The sequence below is a fragment of the Papilio xuthus genome, unplaced genomic scaffold, assembly GCF_000836235.2.
Source record: "Papilio xuthus unplaced genomic scaffold, Pxut_1.1 DF825946.1, whole genome shotgun sequence".
NCBI lineage: Eukaryota > Metazoa > Arthropoda > Insecta > Lepidoptera > Papilionidae > Papilio > Papilio xuthus.
The window spans coordinates 14,628,631-14,649,952 of record NW_013532703.1 but is presented as its reverse complement, the minus strand read 5'-3'; the positions used below and the strand labels follow the sequence as shown (position 1 = coordinate 14,649,952).

The window sequence follows — 21,322 nt, the reverse complement described above, 5'->3', positions numbered from 1 at the left end:
AGCGATTTATGGGAAGCCCACCGTGTCTGAGAATGTGGAGCACTCTCGTCTTATCTACCTGTAATGATAAAAAATCTATCAAAGGCCTTATGTTTAAAAAATTATGTTTATATTTCGATGAAATTTTTATTGAGATAAATTATGATAATTTACCAAATATTTTTTTCAACATGAATACTTTTCTGCGCTGGAAACTTAAACAGCGATAAAAATGGCAAATAATTACTCTTTCTACCTAGAAAAGTAAGTCAAACTTCGTAAATAAGCTCTATAATTTTCCTTAATATCGTTAATAGTCTCGGTAATTAGTAATACGTAACTGTTCGCGTGAAGGAGCTGGTGTTGATTCAGTTCGATGTTAAAGCTAACACCTGAAATAGACTACTGAGAAATCACGTTTATGGAAAGTAAATGTTCTAAGAACACACCCACTGCTGTTGTACTTGCTACTTTATCTCAATATCGTAACTTTCTATACCCTACAGTAATAACAGAGGTGTACACTTTACGTTTAATTCATGTGTTTCATGTGATTTTCATTTTTAACCATCTTGTTTATATAACCTAACGTTAATGTTCTAATAAGGCTTATAAATAAAAGTTTTCTTTTAAAACAGTTGCCAATTGTTAGGATGATCATCAGGAATTTAGAAACTTTTAAATTTAACCTCCTACGATCTACCTTTAACCAAAATTTCTATGATTTATGGGATTCGCCCTCAGAGTTTCCCTAAATTAGTACTATATTAACTGTGTCAATTGGTGAATCACAGCTGGTCTTGGAGTCGTGTGGGAGGTGTTTGATTGCGCAACAGACCTAAGATGCTGGCGAAACCTAAACGTCACGTGGCTTAGCGCTCAGCTTCAGTACCTTTTACGATCCACGCACTATTGTGAAATTACATTTGATTTATACTGCGGCATCGCAAGCTAACATTAAGTATTGCAGCTACTGATTATTCTATTGTATAAACATCGATAGTCTTTGTAATTTCTTACTCTTGTAAAAGATCAAGCAATGTTTTTAGACTTTCTTTTTAAAGTTTACATTCTTAGTAGTAGTTTCTCAGTCTCAGAATCTTGCATAATGTAAATCCTTTAATTCTTTTTATGCTTCTTTACTGTGATCATTTTTGTTGTTTTAATGTCTAATGAAACATCGTATTGTGTTCCTGTCTACTTAGCATATCGACCGTTTTATTTAAATAAAATATCAATTTTCGATGCATTACCGTGTGGCGCTCCTTTAATCCAGAATTGTTACTCCGCCTACACACTGAAAGCTGAGCCAACGATCCCTTTCTGATTGCTTTCGTGCGATGTATTTATATTCGCACGATTATATTGTGTTAGCAAAGGAATGTAATTTAGTTGTTGACCCGACGCAAGTTTACAATGAGATTTCCTTCGTCCCGCAAATACTACAATGAATACACGTGTTCAGCGTAATACGTGCCCGAAGAATGGCGATATTGTTATTGTTCTCGAAACGAAGCGAGGGAAGACTTCCGCGGATCTCATTCTCAAGGCTAAGAGCGTTGGAATGGCTTCTTGTGGACGGCTGAGCCGCTTCAGCCAATTGGTCTCATTGTTTCTTGAACAATAGCGTAAGATAAAAACGTAGTACGGTTTATTCGCTATTTATATTTTAACAAGGACAATTTCACTTATCGATAAAATTAGTTTTAGCCGGTTTAGTAGGTGGAGTAAAGTAATCGTGTAGTACGGAATCGTTTTGTATTCAATACATCTTATGTTTCTATCTATCGATGTGAATTCGATTTGATTGTGTGCCTGTCTATTGTGTACGGAATTTAGTCCTCATAAGTTTGTAAGAATTCCCTTTAAATTGTAGACGCTTTGGAATAAGGAGCATTAAGGAGCGTCCGCACGTACAGAACCCAAATGGAATTTCCAAGTTCGAAAAGAGCGAGAGGTTAGTTCGACAGTAAACCCCCAGGGGGCGTTTACCGGCTTATGAATGACTTACAGAATTGGCGTACGCAATTCTTGTCCGTTTTCACAGAAAGGCTCGTAACTCCTTGATTGGAACGCGGTACTGACTCTCTAGTTGAACATTTACATTACATCTACATTTACGTTTTTTAATGAGGAAACACAAAGGTACGAAAATCCCTTCAACCGTTTAAAAGAGTGTCAATCCTTATAATTTCATTTTATGAAAATAGCGACCCTTATTTAATTCAAAATCGTTGTTTATTTGTTTATATTTAAACTGGTCATTGCTAAAACGGCCCCTCCAAGATTTCGCGCTAATCCCGGTAAACGTGAAAGGTTTTTGTTAAGGATTTTATTGCCTATAAAAGGACGATTTTCTAAAGCTAGCTCCTCCTCTTAAAAATATCGCTGGTTTTAGTACAATTTTGCTCGTGGCAATGAGTTTTTACATTAAGTTATTTATTTTCTGCGAAGGGAAAGTCAATTGCGGCTTCAGTGAGCGAAACTAGATTACGGGCTTACAGGAACTTACAGGCATTTCTTTGCCGGAATCAAGTTTGAGGCATATTCCAAACTGACTGTTTATAGAGTTATTTTTCTTAAGACATTTTAATATACTAAAGTAATGTCAATTATTTAAGTTAGAGGAATTGGTTTTTGTTTTTTCTGCTAACAGTGAAAAGCATAAATTGATAAAGGTTTTAAAATTGCGAAATAAAACAGTGGCAGGTGCCTCTGTGAAATAAAATTCGTTAAATTCTTAAAGTAAATTTTAACCAAGTTTTTATTTCCTTTTCAACTTGAGTCTCGTCAGAGGTAAGTCTAGAACATGGGGGCGAGTCGCGAGCCGGTTCTATTTCGGGAGCGGACGCAGATGGTGAAGGTCGTCAGCACAGAACGCTACTTATTTATTTAACTGCAGCCCGCACAGCGTGCCTCAACGTATCCCTCATTTTTTGCCCAGACTAATAAAAGAATGGAGTTACACCGGGGGTTGCGTAGGTATTTTGTAATTCTGAGTTATGTTTGTAAATATCGATATGAGGACGATTAATTTTGGTGTTACTTCCTTGTACTTTGTTGGTTGGTACTTCCTATAGTACAGTAATTGACTCTCTTAAGTTATTTATTTTTGAGGCAAGAAATTTAGAGGTGACAATTTGAAGACAGTAAGTTGAAAAACCCTTGAAAAGTGACGAGTTTTTCTTGGAGTATTGTTTTCATTAGGTAGAGAGTATTTATTGGTAGTGAGACACAAAACTGCAGAAGATATCATGAAATGGAACAATATTAATAACAAGCGGTTTGGGTGGGGCGGGGCGAGGGTTCGCATGTTTGACTTTCATTAGGGAGCGACCACGCCTGGGGACGTCGGCTTCGTCATATCGCGCCACCGTATTTGTTGTCCATCATATTGCCTGTTTGGAACTTAATGACTCATTCACTCACCGCCACTGGATCTTATAAATGAGTTATGACAAACATCTAGTAGGTTTTACATGTTATCAAGATTAAAATTAGTAGTACTCTTATGTTTCACGGAAAATATTTTGTTCGAATCGGTACTTTCATGTGATAAAGCTTTATTGCGGTGTTTTTTTCTACCATATACAGAAATTTTACATATTTTTTGCACTTTGAAACTTGAAATAATTTGGAGTATTGTATAATAAGCATTAAAAGCACCCGTAGCATCTCCCAAAGGCAGTGCTTCACGTTGTTTGTTATAATACAATGTGTCGCCACCGATCGCCGTAGTCCCGAAGCCGACCCATCACCGACCCATAACCGACCCAACGCCAACCCATAGCCGACCCATCGCCCTCAGGCCGCACCCTCCGAGGGCACGCTGTAAAATTATACGAAATTTCCATTAAGAGGGGACGTGTTTTTAGGGGAAAGTGTCCACCACTCCCATGTTTTGTGATTTCTTCGTAAAATATTACCTTTTTTGGCGTTTGGTTCAAATGATTAGAATACGTTTTTATTCATTTTTAAGCTTTTTCAAAGTGATAATCATAGATGAGTTAAGTCGATGGATAAGGAAGGTGGAAGACCGCATACTATGGAAGATATTAAAGATGGGCTATGCCCAGCAGGCAGACGTAGGCTGATGATGATGATGTACTTACAACTTGGAAAATAGAGCTCACGTTTCGTGGATAATGAACGCGCAGTTATATTAAAACTTTTTGAATTGATCTAAGAGGCAAACTTGGAAAATTCAAGTTGAGATAAGAAACTTTGATAGTCATCTATGAGTGCGTAATTTACCTTACAGCAGTATTTCTAATTTCAGCTTTAACTTTGTTTTCTGCCAGTAGCGATCTATTGCCGACAAAATTAGATTCAGGACCTAAGTCCTATGGGAGAGGAAAAAAAAATTGCAAAGCTTTTGTTCCTTTTTTGAAACGCTTGAAGATAAAACATACCGGCCATTTTGTTTGTTTTTAATGGTCAGAAAATATAAAAAAATATTTTTTCTTTTTTTGTCTGTATATCCTATTACCAACAAATATAACTTTGGGTTCTTTACCGAATACACAAAGTTTAGTTTTACGATATTATATGATATATACCAAGATGTATGTTGTATTTTGTACGTTTTATTAGTTATGGTACATTCCATTGACCTTTTTACATTTTGTGAAATTATACCACGTTGCTGTGAAGAGACCGGATGTCCGTAATTGTTTGTCTCAAGCGAACCGTATTTTATTGCGTATCGAACAAATGAACATCAATAGCCTCCTTCAGGATATTTAGATCTTGACCCTTGTCTAGACGCGATATAATAATGCGTCTAGTCGATTTATTAAAATTATTATTACAGTAGCTTTATCGTCAATATCTCATTAAAATATTTATTGGATACAAAGATATTAAACACGATAACGGCTCTTATATCTATTTACAGATTAATTCGCATTTGACGGGAAGGTCATTACTTTATAACATTTAATATACATTAAAATTTCACTCATCGTAAAGTTGTAAAAATATATAATGACATCTTCTAGTCTTGATTTAGTCAATAGATATTATATAAGAGTTCCTTATGCTTACTTTGTATTACATAAAATGAACTGTAGTAACGATTTCTTTAACTATTTGTCTTGTTTCTAGCGTAAAAAACAGCACATTTCTATTCTTCACTTATTCAAAAGCTAACCTTCGCAACGTTTTAACCTTGCGATAAGGCAATTTCATTCATACGAGTAGTATACGGCCTTGCTACTAATTTGACCCTATTTTCATGTGTTAATATTAGATTTAAAAACTCATTGTACTATGTTTTTTGTACCGAATGTTTTTCGAAGTGTTTTAATTGTAGTTAGTCATCGGCCTTTGTTTAAGTAGGATGTCTTTTAAGGTTGTTAATAATTCTGTAACCATGGATTTTAAGTGAAGTATTACGATGTTCCTTTGATAGATACTATCGCATACACACACATCAGCTCCACCTTCCAGTAAAACTCCTGTCAAAATCAGTCCAGTCGTTTCGGAGATAAGCCCGGACAAACGAAGACTTGCGGGACAGGCAACCAAAAATTTGTAAAATCGTTTTATAAGGTTTTTCGTCATACGCTCCGCTAATATCATGTTCGTGAAATATGATTATTTATTTGATGTTACATACAGACACTCTAATTTTATTAATCTCTAAATTTATTAGTAGAAGGATGTTAGTAACAAGAAGGGTTTTTGATTTTTATTGATTTTCACAAATGAATTTCAAAACTAATGTAAAAATGAAATGTTTTATGAACATGTTCCTTTAACGTCTTCTTGGATGCGAGTCGAGTCAGCGACTGGTATATTATTCACTAGTGTTTGTAAGGCAGTCACCAAGGAGACCGACGATTAGATAACGTGCCGTCTACGCGGAATATTCCTTGTAGTATCGATTAAATGAATTTAACGTCGGCGAGTCATCGGTACAACACATGCGAAATAAATATGCTAGTGTTATCGAACTCTTTCTCTAAATTTATTCAAGCTAAACGTCTGACAGGAGTTGAAAATTTTTACTATTTTTTTGCAATATATTTGTTTGCAGAAACCTAATGATCAAGTTGTTTTGGTGCTAATTTATTTTAATTTGTTTGGAGTTCGTTTAATAAATAAAAAGACTAACAAAAAATCTTTTATCTAAAAATGTTGGCACACTATTAAAGATGAAAAATGAGTCCAGTACAAGCTGTCCTATGCTTTTATAAATTAGCTCACCCGGGACGTGCAAAAAATGAAAATTAAATTTAGCCGCATTGTTTTTAAACGCAACGAGCAGAGGCGGGGCCGTGTAATTAACTGCCACAAAGAACGGGTTACGCGAATAATTCACAATGCAGTATGCCAGAATAGGAAGCTCAGCAGTGAACTTCCGATGATAATGTGCATAGAGCATTGCATGGGACTATTTAACTAGCTTAGTCGCGACTGCAATCTTTGTTTTGTTTTTTTACTATGGTAGATTTGTAAGAAAAGTGGCTTTTGGTAGTACAGAAATTCTACATGTGGTTGAGAAAATGATTGCGTGTATTGATAATTGTAATTTTGATTTTGTTTCAGGTAATTAAAATGCAAGACCATCAAGATCAGAAGAAGCGTCTGTATGATATAATTTAAGCAACATGGTATAGTATGTTTAGTTATCCTTGAGACTGTAAACATCTGTGTGTTATCTGTACGCAGTTTGATTACTTCGATATCGATTCTGTAATGTAAATATTTATTGATTTTTTTTTACGTAAGATGACTGAATGTTAGTAATATATTTGTATTTTGTTGCGCACCATAACTATTATCTGTGAATATTGACCATGAACAAGATTAAAGTGACGTGATATCACCACGAGTGTCATCTCACTGCGCAGTAGACTGTTGACTAAATATTTTATAGGCAATAAATAGTTGACACTGTCTTCCAGTGCTACTTACTTTTACTTTACTTAGTTAAGAATAAGAAAATATGACGATAGTAAAGAAATGAATAATAATGTATCGTGTTATTTAATACCACGGACAATCTTGTTATACGCGTGGCTAGCTGATCCAGCTAATCCTACGATATTGTTAAACACTACGCAAGACCTGTCGCAACTTTCAAGGTTAAAGTATATTGCATTTGAAACGAATAACTGTAATATGTAGATGTGCATTGCGTTATTTCATATTTTTTCTTTCTTTTCATATCAATAAATTATAAACTATTATATATTTAATTGTTTAACATATATTTTGTTTAAATTCATCGATTCTGTTTTTCTCATTTCTTATATATAATAATTATTTTTATGCCACATTTTTTGTGCATTGCTCAGATCTCGGCCATGGTCAGTGTGCTCACCTGACGCCGGCGCCGGTATTTCCAATTAAAGCTAAATACGGCAAATTTCACACCAAGATTCCGCTTTCAAATTTCGTTATAACGAATGCATTGTGTTATCTTCATTACGAACCTATTTAGAAAACCACAACAGAATTGTCCTATGAGGTGTATAACGTTTTATGGGGAGATTTTAGCTCATTTTAATTTCAGTAAAGTCGGAGTCTCTTACTCATATGGATTTTACTCTACAATATATGTCACGTTTTGTCCCATATGTCACTTTTATGGCACCTTTTCTATTACACTTTACGTAGGCTCGACCCCAATGTAAAGTATCTACGTGTCCTTGATACCTTCTGGGCCGTCGTATTATTTACGTGCTTTCAAGTGCTATTTGCAAGTAAAATTTTTATGTCAAAATGTTTTTTTACGACATTTGGAATAGAAACTACCACGTAGTTGTTACTTTATATACATTGTTTTGAACTAGAATGAATAATTTCTTGGAACATTTAATAGCAGTGCGCTATTCGAAAATTATAAGTAATGAGGAATATGGTGCTTTCCTTTTTAGAGAGAGTAGAGCAATACATGAATTAACTGGATTGGTTACTTGGTGCTATATTAGTTTACAATATAAATGTTTCCCGGCTTGGTGAGGAACAATTTACTTAATTAGAAATTGTAATTCAAATAAACGTTTTTCGTGAGATATTTCTGGAATATTTTATCCAGATCTGATGTCTATCAAATTTAATATAAATTTCTGATCGACGGGCTTTAGCTCAGTAATTCATTAAGTAGCGAGCTGCGCCTGGAGAGATTGCCCGTCTGGATGATAGATTGACTCATTATCGCATGCTAATTAGGCCAAGTGATGGCACAGTTACACTTCTGCGTAAGTTGCAGGCGTGAATTTTTAAAATTTTTAAAGTCTTAAATGTCATGATTTGTATAATTCCTAGCACATAAATCTAGGAGAATATGTACGTAGATGTAATTTTTGTCGTACTTCAATGAAATTGGTAGCTGGCTGAGTTGGTCTCGTTCGGAGCAAATACAATCTATATGAAGATTCGATTGCCTCTACGTGTCTCGTTCGAATTTGTTTCGTTTCACATCGAGCAGCGATGGATTTTCGTTGTAGCCCAAATTTGTATTCGCAATGCACAGGTATTTTTCCCTTGAATGGTTTCTACGCAATTTATTCTCTTTTATATTTCGGATAACCTTGCTTACTGTTAAAAGGTCATCTTTTTATATTGAGTTCGAATGTCCAAATTGAATAGCTATTGTAGTATCGGGAGATATAAGGAAATAAAACTACATCTTAGGAATGCATATTGACAACTAACTTTACTCATCGACTTTCTGACAACTGTCATTATCTATATGCCACAAAATGATTGAAAATATATGAAAACTTACAAAATTAACTACAGTTTTATAAAGACGTTGCAATTTATCCTTGATTCTCACTTTTCATAATCTAATTTTAATCTTAACATAACACTTGTATATAAAACTATTGATTTAACCGCATTTGATCTATTAGTAATAATTTGTAATGGTTCATTCAACTGTAACGAAATAGTTGCGTGTTTTGATTTCGTCGTATCGGCGGCGTTCCAGTGCAGACAGTTGGAACGGCCCGAGCCGCCGCGGCGCCATAGCACGTCATCACCTCACCCCTCACCCTTCATATCTCACCCCTCAACTAACTTCCATTCCCTAAATGGTACATGATTTACCTACCTATCTAAATCCTGTGCTACTTTCCTGCATTTCCATTTTAAATTATATTATAATATATGCATTTATTGGTTATGGCGTTGCGTGGGTCCGGTGGTGTTGACGAAGAAAATCCCGTATTTGGGTTGACGGTTCCGAGAGAGTCAGGCTGTGAGTCTGTCTGACTCTGCGATAGACCGCCTACATTTCTATTTATATATCGATTTTTATGTGTTATCGATGATATTGTGTGAATGATTCACTTTATATATAGTTTCTTTAAGTTATCGAAAAATCGAATAAATTCGCTATATATTCGTTTTTAAACGTTTCTGAAAAGTTGTATTTTCTACGTACTGTTAGGCTGGTATACCTATACCTATTTATTTAAAGTTTCAATAAAATTCGCTTACCTTTGTACTTATAGTTTTAATGTTTCTCGGCCGAAGTTACCATCGTCAGTAGTAGGAATTTAGTAGAAACTGGAATGAAACATATGTTCCTTATCTGCACCTGCCAAAGTAACCGGTCCGTAAGAATTTAATTAGCCTTCAAAAGTACCAGGGCAGCATGAGTGTGCAAGATGTTAAGGAATATGTAAGGAACGAAATAATAACCAACCAAGCGGAAAAGTACATCGTCCTCGTTCTCGTGTTTGTACGCGACCTGTGACATGTAACTTATCCCATTACAAGTTTTCTCGCTTTCACGCAACTTATTAACATAATTGCCGAGAAACGTAAGACGTTTCTGGTTCGCAGTCTTTTAGACGTCTTCCCGTGACCCGGAAATTCAGCCGAGGGACTACTGTAATACGAGTTTGTAGGTTTTATATTCAGCCGTATTTTACGTGTTCTTAAAAGTTATATTTTCTGAAATGTTTTTGCTTAACATAATCTTACCTTTTGAATACAACTTTAATGTTTTGAAAGGTATAAAATTAGGTCTTATTCTTTCAAACATGTATTGAATAATTTAAATATGGAAATTCTTAAACAGATTCGGAATAATAATTACTCGTACAAGTACCGTATCGGTTCCTAAACTAGGCGTTAGAATCTGGCAACTGTCAAAATTTGTTTAAGATTTGTCGTTGTTATTTAAGCTATATAGGGGTTAGGAATAGGACGCTGTACAACTAATACAAATTTTGTCGATTTCGTTACGAATACTTTCTCGCAAATTTTCGTGCTAGACCCCCTAGTAAGAGTTTGCCCTAAATGTTTACATGTAACCTGTACACTAAATCGATTCATGTTAGCCTCCTTGTGTGATGGGACAAACATAGATCATGTTTATTTATCGAGGTCACATATGTCCATAGATGACAGGAGATCGTTTACATTTACCTGACCTATGTTCTTGTTTGTATTCATAAAAAAACTGACTTATCTACAAGACAGTATTAGAACAGTTGTTTTTAATATAAACGGCATGTTTAAGGTTATTGATTGGATTTTGTTATTCAGAACTTGTATAGTTGAGACGACTAATTTATTGCACACGTAAAGACACAAGAACATTGTACTGTTTTGTACGGCTCAGTTCAAAAGGCATGAGTTGGGTTTGTTGATAATCGATTCGTCAGAGGTATATTGTAGCGTATGTAAGACCGGTTTGGACGGTTTTTTCGGTTAGCTGGCACGAGTTCGGTTTCTGAGACAGCTGACGCAAATAGAGCCGTAGGGTCGTCTAGGCGTTGGTTAATTAATTACTTCATAATGTAAGAAATGCAATGTGAAGTTGTTACTTTACGGTACAACGTAGTATAGTAATTTATTCATATTTTTTTCTATTTTGGTTTGTTTCTACCCATAGTTAGTACAAAAGATTAAACGTTGTCTTCGAGTACCAATTAACATTATTTGTAACTTTGTTTTCATTCATCTGCAAGGGTCGATCGATTGCAGCGAATGAAAGTGGGCCGCAGCTAATGCGGCTTGCATCGAAAGTGCACCGTCTACGAGTACCCCTCTGCGTAATGTGCAGCGATGTGACGTCATCGAAATTGCGCATTACGTCATACTTCGATGTTCGGTTTCGTGACGTGTCATTAAATGCGTTGCGAACAAAGAAAAGTATAATTTATGCAAAGATTAACGCCATATAATGGAATATATAGTTAATCTCAATATTTACTTGACTCTACATTGTAATTCAAAAAAAATATAACTAGAGGTTTTAAAAGATTTTTTTTACGACGCGGCTTTTGTGTAATGTAAACAATTTAGGGGCCTATTTTGTCTAGTTAAAAAATAGTCATGATAAAATATTGTAAATAACATATACCTACAATGCTCATTCAGCCATATTACAGAGCGAATAGTCTAATTTAAACAAGTTCAATAAACAGACGGCGTTTGTACAAGTACGAGAAAAAAACGTAATTGCCTAATTTGGAACGAATAAATAATACAAGAGACTGTTCTTCAACCGAAAGAGATATCGCGTTTTAAATGAGTTACCAAGTAGGGCGTGGGGTGACGCAATCGTTTCGTATTCTGTTCGGTCATGAGTCGCGTCTCCTGCAAGGCTTTGAGGGTCTAAATGAGCGTGTCTCCATATATATTTAAAAAATCTTTGCTAGCAATTTCTCTTTTGTTTTGCTGCTGTAACGATCGTTACACCTCCGATCAAGATAATGTGTAATTTAAATGCGTAGGTACACAAAGGTAGCTTAGTAAGAAATCAAGATAAAGTATTCTGCAAACGTTCATTCTTTGGTTAATTACATATTTTCAACAATTGTTTTCTTTTTTTTTAGTAAATAGTTATTATAACTTATTAACCCATTAAACTCCATAGTAGAAATAGAAAAAATCACTAAAAATCTTTTTGCTGGAAACAGATGTGTAATGTCGAATCTTCAAAATATATCTAGTTTAGGGTTTAATCAGAAGCTGGGTTCCGCAGGTATTATAAAAAAACTTCGTGAGGTGAACTACGCAGCGCTTAACTGCAGGGATTCGGTCACGGTGACCGGAGAGGCATTTAACGTGTTAATATCAGTTATTACCGTTCAATGGCAATTTAACTTTAAGATAATATGAAACATTCTGTATACAATGGCTGAGCCTATCTCGAGTATCGCGATACTTCCGCCCCCTTGTCGGAAATGTCATCGGCGCACGATTTATATCGCGCCGAGGTAATCTTAATAATATTCAGGGTAATTCTACTTGTCAATACTATATACTTAATGTGAAAATAAAATGGTAATTAATTAGTTATTTTGAGTAAGAGTTAATATTATGCTTTACTTACATTTAGGTTTTATTATATTTGATAAACTTTTTGTAGAGAAAGAAAAAAAAATAGTTATATACTTAAATAGTATGCATATGAGACGGATGTATAGGAAGGAACGCACAGGAAGCGTAAGAAATATGTCAGAATCTTCTAAACAGAAAAACACAAAGCATGGTAAATATTATATGTTCAGTGCCAACCGGAAACAGGAATTGAATTTGAATTGTTGTTGAATCGTGAGCTCTTACGGTGTTTTTATGTTCAATGTTAAAGCTAAAAAATAGTAATAATTTAAGACATAAATCTGGAATGAGCAACATACAGCTTTAACTAAACATATTACAGTATTATATATTTCAAGAAGGGTTACAGAATAACATCTGTAACCTTTCTTGAAGCCGGCAAAGCGGCGGCCCTTCTTAAGGCCGGCAACGCATCTGCGGTTCGTCTGGTATTGCTGATGTCCATGGGCGTCGTTGAACACTTCGGTGTTCCCGCTGCTCGTTTGCCCCCTTCTGTTATAACAAAAAAAAACATTGGTATGCGTAACGATGGATATATTTCCGCGGCACACTCCCGGCAGATATGATAATGTAAGACGTAAATTGATTTAGACTTCTTGTGTGCTTCTATGTATACTTTTGTTGTTTTTACCCTAGGAATAAACAGCTAAAGATAGCGATTTATTACATTTATTTGGCCTTGTCCTAAGCCTTGAAGGAAGTTCCCCATGAGGGGAAAATACACGGTGTCAGCATTCTCCTCCCTCGCGACAACGCGAAGTTATGCGCTAACACATTATTGCCTTTGCCGGCGTAAGTAACGTCAACAAAGCGATATTTTGTTATTATTTTTTATTGCTTATTGCATATTTTTTATGATGTTTTCTAAACGTATTTCGTGATGTCACTGTTTATTTAATAGAATTTTAGTACGAATTAAATGATATTTATAGGTGTTTCCGTAGTTTCGTAACTCGCGATAAATTTAGTTATTAACTGTTGAACACTTTTATTGTTTATATTTTTTACTTTACATAAGTTTTAATGTATTCAACCTTTGGTAAAGTTAACCCTCACATGTGTCATCAATATATTTATTCAATCAGCATTGTTGGGTAAGCTTTGACAAGGGTATTCAAATTGGGTAAGAACATGAATCTTTTATTATGTGTTAAGGTTTGTCCTTTAACGATATCCCTAACTCTTGAGGAAATGATCGAACAAATATTTTGTAATAAGTAATAGAGTATTTTTACATTTCAATATTATTATCATTCGATCTAAAAATTAAATTAACTGCACAATTTCATCTTGAGATTAATTAAATTGACTTCATTTCCATTGCGACAGACTAAAGAGAAAAGCCGAGCTACATCCTTCCTTTTTGAATAAGAAAATAAATCGAGTTGATTAACGTCTGCCATGACTGTTTTTGCGGCTATAGAGACATTTTATATATATTAAATAATATTTTCTTAATAAGGATATTCACTACCGAAACATCAGTAAATTAAAATTATAAAAAAGGTATAACAACAAGTTTTGTACAAGTGATTCATGAGTGGAAACTTAAAGCAATATTTGTTACTATTAGTTGGATGTTTTAGTCTGAAATCTTTAGTTATTTAACAAGCGACTGTTGTTGAGTATAAAACGTGTAGATTACTTTGTTCGGAGAAATGTTAGTTACATAAATTCGCATAGTATATGGTTTCATTTAATTTAAGATATGCTCAGCTGTAATAAACTGCTAGTTCTCTACGTTCAGGATTCCCTTTACGTAACTTTAATTAAAGTAACCGCTCGGAACCTTTGAACTTTTAAGTTCATTTAAAATATAAAGGAGAAAATGTTGAAACCAAGACATAAACTTGTCTCTTTGATTAGAATTTGTATTATAACGACATAGTTTCTAATTTTTGCAAAATTAGTTATAATATTTTAACTATGTTGACAACTTTCTAATAAAACAAAAGGTTAAACTCATTGAATATTTTTATTACTTTTCTAAATATTTACACGAGACTTTCTATTTTGATATATATTAAGGTAGGTAGATAAGTAATCGGAAACGTCCCTCTTCAATGTGTCCATTAATCTTATCACTTGATAGCAGCGGACGAGTTCGCTAGCCTAAAGCTAGGTCGGTGCATTTGGCTGCGAGCCACTCACTTCATCTTCTGTGAAAGATTCTGCAATTCATCTTAAAAATCACATACGGAATCTAAGAACATCATTTATTTCGTTTCCGTAACGTAAAGAACGTTTTTAATATGTAGAGGTATTTAAAAAAAAACAGTAATGTACATTTTATAATTATTTCCAAATTTGATATTTACATTCAATACTAAAAAGATACTAAGTCTTGATGTGTTTCTCTAAATTGTATTTTTTTTTGTTCAGAACAAATCCGCTACATTTTCATTACAAAGCTATTGTGGAAAGTTGTACGAGGATCTTTTCGAGTACATGAAAAAGTACTTTCGAGAGATAAGATTTTTCGGAAGTTAAATTGAATAATGCTTTCTTGTGAGTGTGTAACGAAGATCGATTGGCGATCCATTCAGGGTGGACAGGCGGGAGCGACGGCCCCTGACGTATCTGGCGAGCGTCCAGTAGTCTGCCTCGGCTGGGGACGCCGCCGCCGGCGCTCTGTCGCCGCACCGTACTATGTGCTACGTCACATTGCAGACAGCGGTAACATAACGTGTAGTCACACGTCCCAGTAGATTCCCCGTTTCATTGTTATAGTTTTCTTGCTTATTCCAATATATTGTGGGAAAGTTCATTCAATTTTTCAATACGGTTTCTTATCGACTATATAAAGTGGCACCTGTATCGTGAACAAGGGCCGTAATAAAATAAAGAGCACGTATTCGTAGACGTATTTAATAAAGTGCGTTCTCGTAGGCGTTAATTTTAACTTTTCTAAATGATGGATCGCTATAATTATATCAAAACACGCAGCGAACTGGAAACCTTGAAGTTCAAGTACATTGAAAACATCTAAACCTTTGATAATACCAAGGTTTTTAAATCAAGGTTTTAATGTCCTTAAGACCTATTACAAGGTAGGTTTCTTAACCCTGAGTTAATTTCTTGTTTAAAATAAATCGCTTCCGAGATGGCTTATCATGATCGTTTAGGAAACTAATGTAATCATTATATGCGACCCGACCAAAACCCCTTTACGCGTGACTAATTTAATACCAAAGGTTCTCGGCCTAACGTTAGGTACTACTACCCTATTGTGAAATTGAATTACCATTTCATGAGCTGTAATCGTAGGTAGCACTTTGGGGGATTAATACTGAAACTAACGGTCTATTTTAGTGTCCTGAATTTCTTATGGATTATGAAATATTGTTCATGATGACAATATTAACTTTTATTTGTACTAGTTTTTTCAATGTTTTTAATCTCATAACTCTAATCTCTAATTAAAGTAGTAAAATTTATTTTTTCAATAATAACCATTTTATAGGATTATCCAAGAATATCTCTCATTTAAGAATAACTATAAAAATAAATATAAGCCAGTAGAATATTGCGGGTATCATAACACCGTGGTAGCTGGTTGTCAGCGGGCAAATTGAAATTTTGATTTATGCTGTGCGCTGCCAGCTTTCAACGAATATGGCTCATGTTTCTTTGTGATATTTTGACAAAAATACACGGATGAGCAAGCCGTGTACAAGACAAAATACAAGTATTTATCTTTCAAAGCAATAGGAATATTATGTTTTTACATTCGTATTTTTTTTATAAATTTTCACTAATAGAAAACGTGATAAAATACGTAGGTAAATACGTATTACCTATATATTTAGTATCTAAGGTATTTCGCAATAACAATAAAAGGAAAATAGTCCAAGAATTATTTGTACTGTAGTTGTTTTCAATGGGCAAATAGCGCATATTTCTCGCTCAACTTTTAATTAAAAGCCCCGAGCCCCAAAACTTTTGTCTTCATTATTCTTAAACAAACTAATTGTGTATTGAGGTAGTAAATAAAGTACAAGAACAATAAAAACTCCAACAAAAAAGAAAAACAAGTTCAATAGCACGAGACTAGTATCGTTCCAGATACACTTTCCGTTGAGTCTCATCGGTAAAATATCGAGAACAGACTGCGCGACATTGGCGCAGTGTATCGTTTTCATTTCCAGTCTGCTGCGCGCACAAACTGATTTCATGCGATATCCACACACAAGCTTGCATTTTGACAAAACAATTGAACAAGGTTTTTGTTTTTAATTTGATCTTTTAGACTATTCAACACTTGCCCTTTTGTTTCTTGCTTCGTCAATTAGCTCTTGACTTTCACCTTATTCAGTAAGAGTTTCTTATTTAATAAACACGTAACTCTCGGCTAGGCTAGATAAAGCTAGATTTTTTACAAAGCAAATATACTAATTAAATGCAGACACGACATCGGAGTATGGAGGTTCCCATTATGGTTTCTGATGCCTAAATTTTAGCAATTCATCTATATTTTTCGAATGATGAAATAAAATTGATTTATATCCCGAATTGTGCTTTTATATATCCCTGTGGCGGGTTGAGCCCGTATATACCAGATACAAATATAAAAAGTCCGCAAACGAAGCGGTGCTCTGAAAACAAAAGACCACTCGGCGCTTTTGATAAAAAAAAAGAATTGGGTGCTATTCATGAGCTGCACGGTTACTCTTTCGTGTCAGATTTTTATTTTATATTTTATTTGTATTTCTTGAAGAAAAATATATATGAAATATAAAAATGGTATTGCAAATCTTTTATCTTGATTGTTTTTACATATAAATTAATCATTAGTGCAAAACATAGTCATGTATAGTGAACATATATAAAATATTTGCAGAATGATTAGCTCGTATGTTTCCAAGGAGAATTTCCTTTATACCTAAGAGTTTTATTTCTATACTAATCTTGATAAAGAAACTAAAATGACGGTAAACCCTATTCTTGCCAATTGCGCTAGATTTCCTTAAATGTGTAGCAATCTGATAAGGAACCTTTAGAATTCCCTTACAAAGAAATTCTTATCTAATAGGCGTTTACACCAGTGTTTAGTAGAAATGTTTTTACCTTTTCTTTTATTTGTAACCAACTGTGAAGGTAAGTGATAGGCTAGTGTTTACAACATTGAGCTCAAAGGGATATGAAAAAACGTCTATCAAGTAAACAAGACTCTAGGGGAATTTTTTGTACATATTTGGTAGTATTTTATTCATTTTTAGCAAATGGCCACTTTAATTCGCCAGAATAGCGGAGTGGACATGGAAAACATTTCATCCACCTTTAATCACCAGAATAGATTTAATATGAGGGTTGTCTGTTTTGACTAACACTGTAACAGTGTCAGCCAGTGTAGGGTTTGCAAGGAAATACAAAAGTTGCTTATATTTTGTAGGCATCTTTGTCAGCTAAGCATCCCCGTGCAGCCGGTGTGCAAACTTAATCCTACATTATGCAGCATCTGGCCACTACCTATAGAGCATTATTTTATAATTTACAAGGAAAAATTGTGCATTTTATTTCTAATCGAATACTTTAACAAAAGGAAAAATATAATTAAAACTTGGTTGGCTTTGTTCCTTCACATATCTTTCTTTTTGTTATTAATTATATTATACCTGAGTTTTCCTAATTAAATACGATTTTCTTAAATCTGTCCTACTTCAATTTAATAATATCTACGTAAAAACACTATATTTTATACATTCTTTCTTCTTTAATAAAAATACAATAAATTTTGCGCCTTACAAATTATAAGGCCACTGGTATTTTTAATATCCAGTCCTTGAACAAGCTTGTACGTCGGAATTTGTCTAGTAAGCGAAATTAATTAAAAGTTACCGTCATTAGTGTAGTTTGATCGAGTCGTGTTCGGTTCATGCGCGCTTTAATTTTCCTAACGCCCCATTTATCTTCACCGTTGCCACTTCCACTGTAATATAACTTCCTATTGAAGTCTCTACATTAGAAACAATTATACTTTCTATCAATCTTTAACTGAAAATAATTATTATCAAAGAAATTAATTCGGTTATGGAATTCTCTTCTTAGCAATAACAAAGACGTGATTAGAAGCAAGTATATATAATGATTTTTGTAACACGATAGCAAACAATGTTGGATCTTGCCAAACTCATCCTCAAAAGCTCAATCATTGAGCTCTATTCAAACGTAACTTCCATTTAAATTAATCATACCATTTATCAGATAATTGGTCTATTACAGTTTACTACCTGATGCGAAAATAGCGGTGCTGTATATTTTACCAAAACACAAATCGTTTAAAGATAAATATCCTAATTATTCCCATGTTTGTTAAATGTTTATTATAATATATTAAATAATGATCTTGTTTGTTGCAGGAAACAACCAAAGACGTTCGCGTTCGACCACTGTTTCTACTCTCTCGACTCAGCGCTGCCCAACTTCGCGTCACAAAAGACGGTGTTCGAATGTCTCGGCCGGGACATCCTCGACAATGCATTCGATGGCTACAATGCCTGCATATTTGCATACGGACAGACAGGTAAGGATACTTAAATAGAGTTACTAATGTTTGCCAGTTTTAGGTGCGCGATCCGATAAACACGATTTCGATTTTACGATTTTTATACTTTCTGAACCGTTAATTTAAAAGATAAATTTATCATGTAAATCAATGCTAAAGTTTTACGTAAATATACCTTCTACTCTATTAGATATGTCTACAGTTATATGTTTAAGTGCTTCGCCACTATTCATATTTCTTTTCGACATCGGCAGTCAACGAAAATAGAAAAGAGTCAAGGTCGCAGCGACTTTAACAATCCAACCTTTTGTTTTCAACTCTTGACTAGCAGGGGGTGAAAACTCACAGTTATTCTGTTATTTCTTTAGCTTATTTTTACGTGAGTTTTTATTGGACAAGTTTTTTTTAAATAAATACAACACACTATATTTTTATATCCAAAAGTAACATAATTTGAGTTAGTTAATAACTGTGCCTAATTATTTTCATCCGTGTAATTCAAAATATATGTTACGTCCGTTCTGTCCTTCATAGAACTTTATCATGTGGCCTAGGGGCGTTTCTGTCGGGAAATTGCTTCGCAAATTGAATGCTTTGACTCCATGCCATTTTAACGTTGTTTCAGCCGACAGCGTACGTATGTTGACTACAACAAAATATAAAATAAACTATTATTTTACAGTCACCACAAGTAATATTAAATTATTTGTATCTTGTATATATTTCTTTGCATAAATAAAATGTATTCCTAGAAATAATCGCCGTCGATTCAAACAGACAATCATAAAAATATCAACTGTTGATGGTTAAAATATTAAAATAACATATAATTACTCATAAGTGTTACCTATTACTTACATATACGTAATTAGGTACATTTACACAGATGTACCGCAATGTAAAGAAGTAATCTGCAAATAATTGCAACACTCGGATGCCGCTATTTAATTGCACATCAAAGTAAACGATTCGAGAAGATGCACAGATTATGGATTGTGAAATATTATGCATAATAATTACTTGCTCAATTACATGTTCCAATTAGAACATTGCTACCGTTATTAATAATTATAATATTAGTAAGATAACTATCGCCCGCAGCTCCGTCCGCGCGGTATTAAAAAAACCTAAAAGTATCCTATGTACTCTTCCAGACTATGTTCTATATCTGTGACGAATATAATCAAGATCCGTTGAGACGTTCTGGAGATACTTTGTAACGAAATCCATCCATCCATCCATCTAAATATAAACATTCGCTTTTATAATGTTAGTAATATAGTAGAAATATTAAAATATGGCATTGATTGCATTGAACTACAAACATCGCCGAATAATTACAAATCTATAAATATATAAAAGAAAGTCGTGTTAGTTACACTATTTATAACTCAAGAACGGCTTTACTGATATGGCTGAAAATTGGTGAGGAGGTAGCTTAGAGCCAGGAGACGGACATAGGATACCATTTATTCAATTTTTTTTTAATTTTTTTTTCGAACGTATACCTTGAAGAGCTGCCTTTTATTTAACTTACTAATATTATAAATGCGAATGTTTAGATGGATGGGTGTTTGAAGTTATCTCTAGAACAACTGAACGGATCTCGATTAAATTTGGCATACGTATAGAACATAGTCTGAAAGAACGCATAGGCTACACTAATGAGGTTTTTTTAAATATCCACGCGGGCGGAGTCGCGGACGCCAGCTAGTGTAAACATAAAACTGATTGAAACTTTGTTTGTTGACTATTGTATCGCAACAATGAGTTCAACTCTGTGTGTAACTTTTCCTTCTGTAAATTTATTTCGTTGCAACTTTAAATCTATTTCGGTCCGTATTGCTGTTAAACGATTTATTGGAGCTCTCCATTGCGCTGCAAACTTAACTAGTTTCTGGATTATTCAACTTGTCGAAACGATTCAAACTACAGACTTTGCCGGTGAAAACGTGGATACTGTTATAAGCGACCGATATTATTCGAAACAATTGCATAGAAAACAGAATAAGTTTAATAATTATTATTATTTCGTGTAAAAACAATATCTTACAAAACGTTTAAACATCACCAGTGGAGAATTATTGTATTTGCTTTACGGTAAAATTTCAAAGTAAATATTTTTGTTTTATGAACGATCCCTTTTTAATATCTTGTGAAATATGATTTAATCTGTAACAAAAGTAATGCCTATGGATTTAATTATCTTTGAAATTTTTCATTACTCTTACAGTACCTTTGATATATTATTTCACAAGCTCATTTAATATTTATAAAATCAAGGTTTCCATAAAGCACGCACTTGGGCTGTAAATTTAAATCCTGCAGTATTAGTATTCCGCTTGGGAGCGTTGTTTATAAACTAGCATTTCAACTGGCGGCTACCCTCAGATTTATACGCTGCTCGCCCACTAGCTGCGAGAAATTTTAATCTTGTTTATCGTCCACGTCCCGAGAAGGAATTTTTCTTTTCTTCCTTGTCATAAACGAGATTAGGATTAACCGCATTAATTGTCCTTTTTG

General features: G+C 34.2%; 1 protein-coding gene across 6 annotated transcripts in view; it reads left to right on the top strand.

Moving 5' to 3' along the window:
* Khc-73 (Kinesin heavy chain 73) overlaps positions 1–21,322 on the top strand; it is an 85,856-nt gene that overhangs the window by 22,877 nt on the left and 41,657 nt on the right. For all 6 annotated transcript variants that reach the window (XM_013320918.1, XM_013320917.1, XM_013320914.1 and 3 more), the window contains exon 3: positions 18,654–18,817. In XM_013320918.1, the coding sequence (XP_013176372.1) occupies positions 18,654–18,817 (164 nt within the window). The remainder of the gene's footprint in view (positions 1–18,653; positions 18,818–21,322) is intronic.